At 36.5% G+C, this 11,760-nt stretch overlaps 1 protein-coding gene across 7 annotated transcripts in view; it reads left to right on the top strand.

Moving 5' to 3' along the window:
- The first annotated feature begins 201 nt into the window (after positions 1–201).
- The window catches only part of LOC131168218 (acyl-coenzyme A oxidase 4, peroxisomal-like), a 69,147-nt gene continuing 57,588 nt past the window's right edge, over positions 202–11,760 (top strand). For 2 of the 7 annotated variants that reach the window (XM_058127508.1, XM_058127506.1), the window contains exons 1-8: positions 202–515; positions 2,033–2,137; positions 2,648–2,754; positions 2,983–3,060; positions 3,150–3,273; positions 3,374–3,447; positions 3,551–3,610; positions 3,733–3,842. In XM_058127508.1, the coding sequence (XP_057983491.1) occupies positions 443–515; positions 2,033–2,137; positions 2,648–2,754; positions 2,983–3,060; positions 3,150–3,273; positions 3,374–3,447; positions 3,551–3,610; positions 3,733–3,842 (731 nt within the window). In that variant the 5' untranslated portion in view covers positions 202–442. The remainder of the gene's footprint in view (positions 516–2,032; positions 2,138–2,647; positions 2,755–2,982; positions 3,061–3,149; positions 3,274–3,373; positions 3,448–3,550; positions 3,611–3,732; positions 3,843–11,760) is intronic. The other 5 variants (XR_009140250.1, XM_058127507.1, XM_058127505.1 and 2 more) reach the window with 4 other exon arrangements.

Raw genomic sequence — 11,760 nt, 5'->3', positions numbered from 1 at the left:
AAAATCTTTAAAAGATAACAAGAGAATGAAATATTTAAAATTTTTCAATTTACAAAAAAATTGCATGCAGTATAGATTTTGCCCGACCAATATTTAAACGATTTATTTTGACCCATGTTCCTTAAGTTTGGTTGAAAATTTTTTCCAATTATTTAATATTTTATTATAAAATGGAAAAACCTCTTAAAAGTTGAGTGCCGGGGGGGACGTGGCGCACGTCCCTCGTGCGTCCAAACCAAATGTTAGAATTGGAGTAATGCTCTGTCACAAGACAGAGCCGTGCTCCCTCGTGCTCTCCGATCGGCTTCCTGCATTTTATTTTCTCTTTAATGTGTAGCTCGTCTTCACATGCAGTTCAATTGCCATCTTTACCGAGTATTGTTTTCTCCTTCTGTCCAGTTTCGTTTCAAAATCCTAACCTTAGCGTCACTCTTCCGTAGCTATGGCGAACTCTTCTGTACCTATGGCGAACTCTTCCGCAGCTATGGCGATAGTCAATTCGCCTAATGCCCAAGGTATACTATTCCTTTCATTTGATAATTCGTGCTCCGTCTGATACAGAAGCGTGTACTGTATTTTTGGCTTTTGCGGGATAGTTAAGCTATTTTCTGTTCTCTCTGTTGCCTTGTTCGGAAGTCCAAGGATAATTTAGCTTAGTTGATACATTCAAGGCGTGCGGAGGTTAGGTTCTTAGTTGCCTGGAGACACTCTAAAGGCAGCTATTGCTTTGGGAGTGGTTTCTTGAGGTAATTCTAATTACCCAAAAGTAACAAAAAGATATTTTATTTTTGGACACGAACAAACTAAAAATTTGAGAGAATTATGGGGAAATAATTTCGAATTTTTGGTGGATTTTGGCTGAGTAATCTGAACATGGGTTCGTGTCATAAATGAACAATATAGCTCGATGCATTAGGTTAATGGTCAGATTGTATTTAAAGTTTTATAATACAGGGAAATCGGCGTTAAAAATTGGAGTTAGCAGAGTTGCGCCACAAATTCCATGGGGAGAATTAACCGCACGAGGCACACATATGCGGAAGAATGCAACATAGATGGCACGGTAGAATATTAACAGCCTACATGTGCACACCGGGTTTGCTGCTTAAATTTAGAGAAACGTGACTAAAAATAGTGACTTCGAGAATGATGAGAAAACAAGCATTCCTTTCTTTTCTTTTGCTTTTTTTGCTCGGTAGCTTAATTGATTGAACTTGTTTATATTTTAAGGCTTCTATTCACTTTAGAGCTAAAATAACTGACCTTCAGCACTGAAAAGTAAAAATAATATTAAAAAAATCTTTTGACTATAGTTTTTTTACCATCATCTTGACATATGGTAATTGAATCTTGAGGAATTGTACAGGTTCTTGATGTTTGATTTAACTAGGATGAAATGGATTATAGCTTGCATTCTTTCTTAGAGAGTAGGGGACACCTTTTGTTTGTTTTCTTTGGTATCTATTTTGAATTTTTTATTCTTCCTCTATATGCGAAATGTAAGCTTGATATACATTATTGGCCCACAAACTAACAATTTAAGCTTTTAGGTAAAGTGATTATCTAGCATGTTATCAGAGCTGGTTACTTGGAGGTCTTGGGTTCTAGTATTATTGTCCGCATTTATTGTATGGTGTTTAAAAAATTATTATATGCCTTATCTTGAGTGTTATTTATCATGTGTTTATCTCTCCACTTACTATCGGGCTGCATGTGTGGGAGAGTGTTAAAGCTTGCTGTGCATTTTTGGTCCACAACCTAATAACTTAAGCTTTTAGGTAAAGTGGTATAATGACTAGAAAGTTGTTCTAGAAACTTGAGTATGATACAAATTTTCAGGGGTGTTCAATTCCTGTAGCAATTGAATTTTTCTTCTATATCCAGTTCTTATTTCTTTGTCACATTGTTGATCAAGAATATAATGTTCTAGGTTTGTTGGCCACTTAGGGTTGAGTTATCAAGTAGTTATGATACGGATGTTTCCGGGCGGAATCTTTAGTAAATGGATTGTTTTACTTTCAATGTCTTGCAGATGATTCAAACGAGGATTTCAGGTGCTCTTATATTGGTTTACCAGCACTGGATGTCTCTGCTGCATTCCCCCAAGCAACTCCGGCTTCCCTCTTTCCTCCATGCAGTAAGAGTTTAAGATTGATTTTTACTATTCGATTTGTGCTAAAGATTGTGGAACAACTTGTTACCCTAAAAGCTCAAGATTTAAAGAATAATTGTTTTATTCATATTATCTACTCCTACACTCCCCTTGTGTGATTATTGGCCATTCACCTGGAGACACACAGACACAACAATTATAAGGAGGTGTGTTGGTTTGAAACATATACAATAATTGGGAGGTGTGGTGGTTTGAGCACAAAATCTCCAATTTTTTTGGCAACATGTGCAAAACGCTGTTATTCTAAATCTCGAACTAGTTGGGAATAGCAATTTATTCATTTTATGTATTCCTACTTATTTGCTTGGCTTAGATTGAATTTTTTGATAAAGTGTTGGTATCTTACAATATTCATGACTAGATATGGACTTTTTTTAACAAGATGCATCCTAAATTTTTGATATATCTGCATACTAAATCTTCATGTTATTCTCTTCCTAATATAAACATTTTTTTTTATTTTTTATTGTACAGCTTCAGACTTCTACCATTTAGATGATTTATTGACTCCTGAGGAGCAGGCACTCAGGATAAAAGTAAGAGAATTCATGGAAAAAGAGATAGCACCAATAATGGCACAGGTATCATCCTTATTTTGCTCCAAGATCTCAATTTTTTAAGAGGTGTGATGATGATATGCTAGCCCATTTGACAGATAAGTGAAAGAAAAAAGTATTTTACTTAATACGTGCTCTTGTGTATCTGTTTTAAAATACCTAATAACATAAATGGGCTTTGAGTGCATGTTACATTTTGCGAGTACAATTGTTTTGCGGTTCCCATGCTTAAAGAGGCCAAATTTATCTTAGTTCTGGGAGAAGGCAGAGTTTCCATTTCATGTTATTCCAAAGCTGAGTGCACTGCGCATTGTTGGTGGTACTATCAAGGTATTTTTGTATGTTTATTGTTTATTGATTTTGTTTCTCTCTTGTTGAAGTTATGGCAAATGTAATATTTTATTTGTTCTTCCTACCAGGGCTATGGTTGTCCTGGTCTTTCCATTACTGGAAGTGCTATTGTTTTCGCAGAAATTGCGAGAGTTGACGCAAGTTGCTCCACTTTCATTGTGGTCCATTCTTGTGTGGCAATGCTAACAATTGGTTAGATTCATGTCATTTGTTTACTTTTTTTTTTAATGCAGATATATGTAAAATAAATCTTGACTATATTAGATTACTTGTTTGGAAATTTCAAGAATAGCACTGTGTGGATCAGAGACACAAAGGCAGAAATATTTACCATCATTGGCTGAACTAAACACTGTAGCATGTTGGGTAAGCAGTTCTTCTTAGGCATTTTTATTAAGACTGAGAACACAATTTTTATTTCTTCATCGATTATTATTGAACTACTCAAATATTTTTCTCCATATTGTAGGGTTTGACTGAGCCTGACTATGGAAGTGATGCAAGTGCATTAAGAACAACAGCAACAAAGGTCCAATATCTCAATTTCTTATTTATATATTTGATGCAACTGGCAGTCGTTCCTTTTGATTTGGATTGAATCAGCTTTCTTAATTTCATGGCATGTCACTTTTATGGGATTGCAATGGTCAGGTGGCAGGCGGCTGGATACTTGAAGGCCAAAAACGATGGATAGGAAACAGTACTTTTGCAGATGTGTTGGTTATTTTTGCAAGGAACACTACTACAAATCAAATAAATGGGTAGGCAATTATTTTTTCTTTTTCCAGCGTTGTAATTATGCTTCTATTGAAAATAAAAATGGCATACAGAATGTGCACATGCAAACTCTTTTGCATAAACGCATGTTGACTAGGACTTGAGTTAGACTCTTGAATCTATTGAAATTAGAGACTAACAATACAATTCAGAAACATAAAAAATACGGGACCAACAAAAACCTAAAGAAGTACATGGTAATTACGATGTGCAAGAGACCTTGAATCTGTAAAAGTGTGCCATTGAGAGATGTCTAAAAAAGAAAAAAAAAGAAAGAAAAACACAAAAAAAATGCACATGGCCGGTGAGGGTTGGGAAGAAATTGAATCTTTGGAGTCTAGTTCCGCCTCTCCAGGTCTTCCAAAGACCTCACTCTCTCTGGACATTTCTCTGGCCCCGGTGTCCATATCCTGGCATCCGTGTTAGGATTTGGTTGCATTCTTGGAGCTTGAGTGCTTTCTTTGGTTTTTAGTTGCAGAGCTTGCTGGCCAAGGGTCTCTATATTTTTTCAAGCAAATCCTCCTAAAATTGCTTAGGCATTGTCTATAATTACATTTTCTCATTCATTTTGAGCCCACATCTCAATTTCCACTGACTGTAGCCATTTCCTCTGTTCCTATTTTTTGTAAAATTGATTTTTTGAGCTTCTGAAAATTTGCAAGATTGTGTATTTTTGCTCAAGATCGTGCTGGGAAAAGAACCTTCAGGCACCAACAGGTTCGTCATTCTAGACCACGCTCTTTGCAGACCTCTTTTTCAGTGAAATTTGGATAAAATAAACATAAAGAATTCCTAGGTCAGTCATCAATTAAGCTGCCCATTAATCTTTTGTTTACGGTAGCTCTGACCATGACAATGTGAGGTGGCGTGAGTTGCATGAGAGGTTACATCGACATTGTTGACTAATCAACTCCATCACAAATCTTGAATTTGAATTGAAGAATTCTTGCAATCCCTCGTTGCTTTCCATATTCTTCAATTGATTTTTGTTAATCGGTGATAAATTTTCAACATCAAAGGATACTTACTATGGTATTTTCAGTCAGCTGTTATTGCCCTTTCTCTTGAGGCACCCAACTTTGCCTAGAATACAACCTTGCCAGTTTAGCCATTGCATCAAATTTTCAGCACCAAGGGGTATTTACTGTAGTATTTTTAGTCAGTTATCATTGCCTTTTAATTTCAGCCACCGCATCAATTTTTCTGCATCAATGGGTTTTTTTCAGGCAGTTGTCTTTAAATTTTTAGTTTCAGTCACTGGTGAGATCTTCTCCTTTCTTGTTATTTCGTTTTTTATAACTATTATTAATAATTTTTTAAAATAGCTGGTTGGCTGTGGTGATTTTGTGTTTAGGATTTGTAGGCTTAATGTATGCAGTGTGTTTTCATTTGCAAGTCTTGGAATATAACCTATTTTTTTTTTAAAGTACTATTGCATGAATTTTTAGTCTAGCTTGGATTCACACCCAAAATTGTATGCTCTAAATTTTTTTAAGGCATTGTATTGTGTGTGTGGTTACTACTAGTTGTAGGGTGCGACTCATAAAATTGTCTATGTGAAATAAGTTTGCTATAAAAAAAAAAATGCAAATGTGTATTTCGCCTGTGTAACACAAATTCTTTGTACACATAGCCTGCCCCAAGCCTAGATAAAGGAGCATATGGTTTTGTTAGGTAGCTGACAACCAACGTAAAACTTTGTCAGATCTTATTATCATGAATTCTTACCAAATTCACCTAGATCAAGGGAATAGATCGTGTCAATATAAAAGGGAGAGGGTTAATAAGTTAGCACAATAAACTAAGATAAAATTAGTAACTTGGAATATAAGGACTCTTACGAGAAGAAGTATGGAAATAGTGGAAATAATATTTTGAAGGAAAATTAACTTAATTTACCTTTAAGAGACAAAATGTGTAGGAGAAAAAGTTAGAGAAATTGAAAAATCAGGATTTAAACTTTGGTACACTGGTAAAGAGAAGCATAAAAATAAGGTGGGTATTATTGTAGATAGAGACCTAAAAGATAATGTAGTAGATGTTAAAAGAATAGGGGATAGGATCATTAAAATCAAGATAGTTTTAGGCCTGGAGATAGTGAACATCATTAGTGCATATGCACCCCAAATAGGCTTAGCAGAAAATCTGAAAAGACAATTTTGGGAAGATATGGACAGTATTTTACAAGGAATACCAATGTATGAAAAGACATTCATAGGAGTTGATTTGAATGGTCACATGATAAGGATAATATAGGATATATGAGAGTATACATGGAGGCCATGGATATAGATATAAAAATGAGGCTGGTGATACAATCTTAGATTTTTCCATGTCTTATGATTTGGTCATATTGAATACTTGCTTTATAAAAAAACAAGAACACTCAATGTAAGGACCCGACCCTTTATGCGGGCCCAGGTGGTTACTAATCATACAAAATACTTGTACCTGTTCAAGATACATAAACAACCCGCCCTAAATAGGGACATACGGGTGTAAATCATACATAATTACGATGTAAATGTTGCGGAAAAGCATAAACATCCATTGAGATTTCTACTAGACTCATACCAGAGTTTACTATTATATCTTGAATATACAATCATCCAGATTCAAAGCGAAACCTGCCAATACAATTCCCAAAGGGAAGATGTTCCAACTACATTTAATCCACATATTCTACTTACGTATACTCTAATCCAAAAACGATCTTCCAAGTCCCTCTTGCTACTAGGACTGACGTCGTGATGGACCTGAAAATAAGGGTTATATAACGGGGTGAGACACATCTTAATATGGAAGAAAGTGTTACAACAATGTGTGACTACATATATGCACATGTTCATACAAACTCATACGTTTGAAACATTTGTTTATAGTACTGTAACGTAGAACATTTATTTGCACATCAAGTATTTAAATCATGCATATGAATATTAGAACACCCCCAACTTGATATGACAAAATGCCTATTTTACCCCGTGGCACGGGTTGTGCACTGATTGCCTCCGATAGTGCCCTGTTCGTGCAGACGAAGCCGAACATCTTATGGTTCGACCGCCCCCTGGTTTATTTTCACCAGCAGCTTACTAACTCCTCGTAGGTCAACCATCTAACGTACCCATCTCATGTATGGTTGCACTTGTACTATCCATACCGATTTTCTCGTGCATGGTTGCACCGTAGTGCCAACATCAGTACCTAGCCCTAGGAGTTTATTTCAACCCCCGTACTGGAGTATTTTTCAACCCCTTTTTCAACTGAAGTTTCTTTCAACTTCTTTTTTGGTCACAAGCTGTGGTTCTAGTATCATATATACAATTTATAGCAAAATATAGTAACCTGTGTAATTCCAGTATATTCACAATTTCAAATAATCACAGTGGGTTCAAATCGGTGCCTATCCACTCAGTTTACCCTTCTTTACTGATTTTGCTCGGTGTATCACCGGCCTCTGTTTTCCACATAATCAGTATATCAAATATTAGAACACCGTTCCCATAATCTATATCAATAGTATAGAAAATTCATACATTTCCATTTCAACATATATCACACGAGTTTAATCCAAAAATCTGCTAAATGATATAAATCCAGTAAACATCATTTAAAAGGATAAGTAAAGAATTCAAGCATCTCCTATTACAATATAAATGCAAATAAATGTTTTTTCGTAAAATTTGGAGATCATAAGCCAAAATCCTCGTTTTTACCAAAAATCGAAAAATCGTAAAACCGACATTTCTACTTTGTAAAATTTAACAAATAAGCAGTTAAATCATACATAATAACATAAACTAGCTTTTTAGCGGTTTAGTTTTTTCAAAAATGCTGTTGTAATCAAATTCTCCGTACCTCAAACCCGAAAGTAGAAGCACGAATGGTTTGGTCTAAAACTACGACCTTGGATCCTCGAAACCTAACAACCACAGTACGTAACCTTGTTATAATCACGACCACTATCTAATTGTAAAATCAGAAAGGAGATAAGATCCTTACCTCGGTTTTTGGGAAAAACCCGAAAACCCTCGAAATAACGATTTGATCGTCTACAGTTGTAGAACTCCTCCTTCTGATTCACGCAGACACCTCCGATCGTTGAACCGGACGACGAACGGAGAAGAATCTTAGAGAGAGAGAGAGAGAGAGAGAGAGAGAGAGAGCTCGGTGGTAGAGAGAGAGAGATCTTTTTGTGTAACTTAGCCCCAAAGCAACCCCTTTAGAGCCTTTAAAGCGCCGTTGACTGAGTCAACTTCATTGACGAGGCGGTGGTTTCGTCGACGAGGTTCTGAATTTCGTCGATGAGGATTTCCCAAGAACTTCCCAAAACCCCTTGGTATTCCCTCGTCAACGAGACTCTGAATTTTGTCGACGAGGAACTATAGGGACATCGTCGATGAAAGCGACCTTCGTCAACGAACCCTGTTTATTTGAAGGTTCGGGTCTCTACACTAACTTTCAAGAGTGGGTACAATAGAAGCCAAATTGATTTCTTCTTAACTAGGAACGGGGATCGTCCATTTTTTTAAGGATTGTAAAGTTATTCTAGATGAAAGTTTGGCTACACAACATAGAGTCGTTGTATTAGAGATGCATATAAAAAAATGGAAGAGAAGGAGTAGCATAAATCAACACAAAAGGACTAGATGGTAGAACTTGAAGGGAGATAATAGAGCAAAATTCAAAGATAAAATGAACAAAGCGTGTGATTGGATAGTAGGGGATAAGGTATTCCAAATTCTATTGTAAGAATAGCGAAAGAGGTTTCAGGTGAGTCTAAAGGAAGATACTTGGGTGGTGAAGAAAATTGTGGTGGGATTAAGAAGTCCAAAATGCCATTGAAAACAAAAAGAAATTGATATAAAATATGGAAAAATTGTAGAAATATAAAAAATCTTGAAAAATATAAAGAAATGAGAAAAAATGCAAAAAATACTATTAATGATGTTAAACATAGAGCTTATGATAATTTTTATTAGGGGTGTAATCGGTTTAGTTTGGTTATGAGCCAAATCGAAAACCGAACCGAATCGTGCGGTTTTTGAACTTCTTGAACCGAACCAAAAACCGAACTGACTGTTATATCTCACAGAGAACCGAACAATGGCAGTTCGGTTATGATTTTATTTGGTTTTTAACCGATTTTTTAATTATTTAATTATTTTTCACAATTATCTCGTGAACCAATGGTTCGGTTTTGGGTTTCTAACCAAATTGATCCTTAGCCCAATACAAAGCCCATTATAACAATTGGGCCTTTATTGAAAGGGCCTTTATTGAGGGCCTTGGGATTCAAATATGGGCAGCCAGGTGCACTAAAGCAAGCCCTCAGCCCATTAGTTAGTAGTTGGGTTGGGAGTTGGAAAGGAAGGGAGGGGGGGGGGGGAACCTATATTTATGGGTGGGGGAGAGACTTCAAATCTCTACCACATCCAATGTGGGACAAGAATAGGTGGGGAGGCTGAGAGCATTGAGAGTTTTTACACTCTTGCTGTCCCACATTGAAAATTTGTGTGGGAGGGGAGTCTCTCCAAGTTTATAAAAACAAACTATTTCTCTCTCTTTTTTGTTTCTCTAGAATGAGATAGCTTCTTGTGGAAATAATTCTCATTTATCGTAACATAGGTACAAGTCTATATAAATAGATGTATAGTAGAAGAATAGAAGGAAAGAACCAAAGATGCTAACTTCTGAGGAAACTAAATATTCTAGGATATTCACACATTTACAGCCGAGATTCTCTTAGAAAAATAGGAAAGTTGACTAAACAGATTTGAAACTTTCCAACACTTGCTCTTAAGCTGGTTTGAAGATATCTTCCATGGCAAGCTTGCTAATGAAGTTTTCGAATTGTTTCTTCGGTAGTCCCTTTGTCAGTACGTTTGCTACTTGCTTAGCTGTCGAGATATATGGTAGACAAATTACTCCATCATCTATTTTCTCCTTGATAAAATGCTTGTCTACCTCCACATGTTTAGTTCTATCATGAAGAACTGGATTGTCAACGATAGCTATTGCAGCTTTATTGTCACAATACAGTTTCATTGGTAGTGAATTAGTAATTTTTAATTCTTACAGCAACCTTTTGATCCATAGTGCTTCACAAATTCCATGAGTAGCAACCCTAAATTCTGCCTCTGCACTACTCCTTGCAACCACATTTTGTTTCTTGCTGCGCCATGTTACTAGGTTTCCTCTAACAAAGGTGCAATAGCCATAAGTTGATCTTCTATTAGTGATTCTTCTAGCCCAATCTGCATCAGTGTATACTTCAACCTGTAAATTCCTATGTCCTCCAAATAATAAACCTTTACCAGGAGTCCCTTTTAGGTACCTTAAAATCCTGTACACAACATCAAAATGCTCGGGTCCTGGTGAGTGCATAAATTGACTTACCACGCTTGTTGCAAAGGCTATGTCAAGACGTGTATGAGAGAGATAAGGAGTTTCCCTACCAATCTTTGGTATTGCTCTCTATTGATCACTTCTTCAACCTTAGCTGGTTGGAGTTTTATGTTCGGTCCTATAGGTGTTTCTGCTACTTTGCACCCTAGTAGACCTATTTCTCCAAGTAAATCAAGCACATACTTGCGTTGGGAAACAAAAATTCCTTTCTTTGACCTTGTAAATTCCATACCAAGAAAATACTTCAAGTTGCCTAAGTCTTTGATCTCAAATTCCTTAGCAAGGATCTTCTTTAACCTTTCTAGCTCATTGCTATCATCACCTGTCAGAATTATATCATCTACATACACAATAAGGATAGCCATTTTACCTTCACTCATGTGTCTGTAGAACATAGTATGATCGGCTTGACCTTGGTTGTAGCCATGACTCTTTGCTACCTTCCCAAAGCGTTCATACCAAGCTTTAGGAGATTGTTTGAGTCCATACAATGATTTCCTCAATCTGCACACCTTGCCTTTGCCACCTTTCCCTTCAAATCCTGACAGTAGATCCATAAAGACATACTCCTCTAAGTCTCCATTTAAGAAGACATTCTTCACATCTAGTTGATAAAAGGGCCGGTTAGAGTGAGCTGCTAGAGAGAGCAACACACGGATTGAGTTCATCTTGGCTACATGAGCAAATGTTTCCTAGTAGTCAATTCCATATATGAGTGAACCCCTTCACCACAAGTCTTGCTTTGTACCTTTCTATACTCCCATCAACCTTGAATTTTACTGTAAATACCCATTTACAGCCAACAGTCTTCTTCCCCTCTGGTAGGTCACCAATTTCCCAAGTTTCGTTAGTAATTAGTGCATCCATCTATTCTTGAACAGCCAATCTCCACTCCTGGTGATTTGGTGCTTCTTGAATGGTTCTTGGAATATATAGATGAGAAACATTTGAAGTAAAGGCCTTATGAGAATCGGAGAGTCTATGATAGGATAGATGGTTGGAAATAGGATGTGTGGTACAGGTTCTAACTCTTTTCCTAAGGGCAATGGGCAGGTCAAGATCAGAAGAATTATCAAAACAAGGATCTGGAGAAGAAAAAGTACCTGGAGTATGTGAAGGAGGACCAACTTGTGTAGGTGATGATGATTGGCCTTGCTCTAGATTTGAAGAAAGAGCTTTATTATTCTGATGATTTCTTCTTCTAGTATAAACATGAAGTTCAGATGAGGGAATATTTGATAGTACTTCTCCCCTTATTTGTGAATCAGGTATGCCTTGTATAGGTAGACTAGGATTTCCATTATTTTCGCCTGTTAAAGTATCGGTTTCCCCACCCTTTGAAGAGTGGATGTCGATGTCAAGGAAAACATTTGGAAGAGGCTTAGAAGTTTGCCAGAACTCATCTTCAGTTTCATTTTTCTCCCTTTGAAGATAGTTATGATAAAAAAAAGGGCTGGTTTTCAATAAAAACAACATCCATATTGATATGAATTT

This window comes from Malania oleifera, chromosome 11 (genome assembly GCF_029873635.1).
Source record: "Malania oleifera isolate guangnan ecotype guangnan chromosome 11, ASM2987363v1, whole genome shotgun sequence".
Classification (NCBI taxonomy): domain Eukaryota; kingdom Viridiplantae; phylum Streptophyta; class Magnoliopsida; order Santalales; family Ximeniaceae; genus Malania; species Malania oleifera.
The sequence above is the reverse complement of the archived record's forward strand: the minus strand, read 5'-3'. Positions and strand labels throughout refer to the sequence as shown.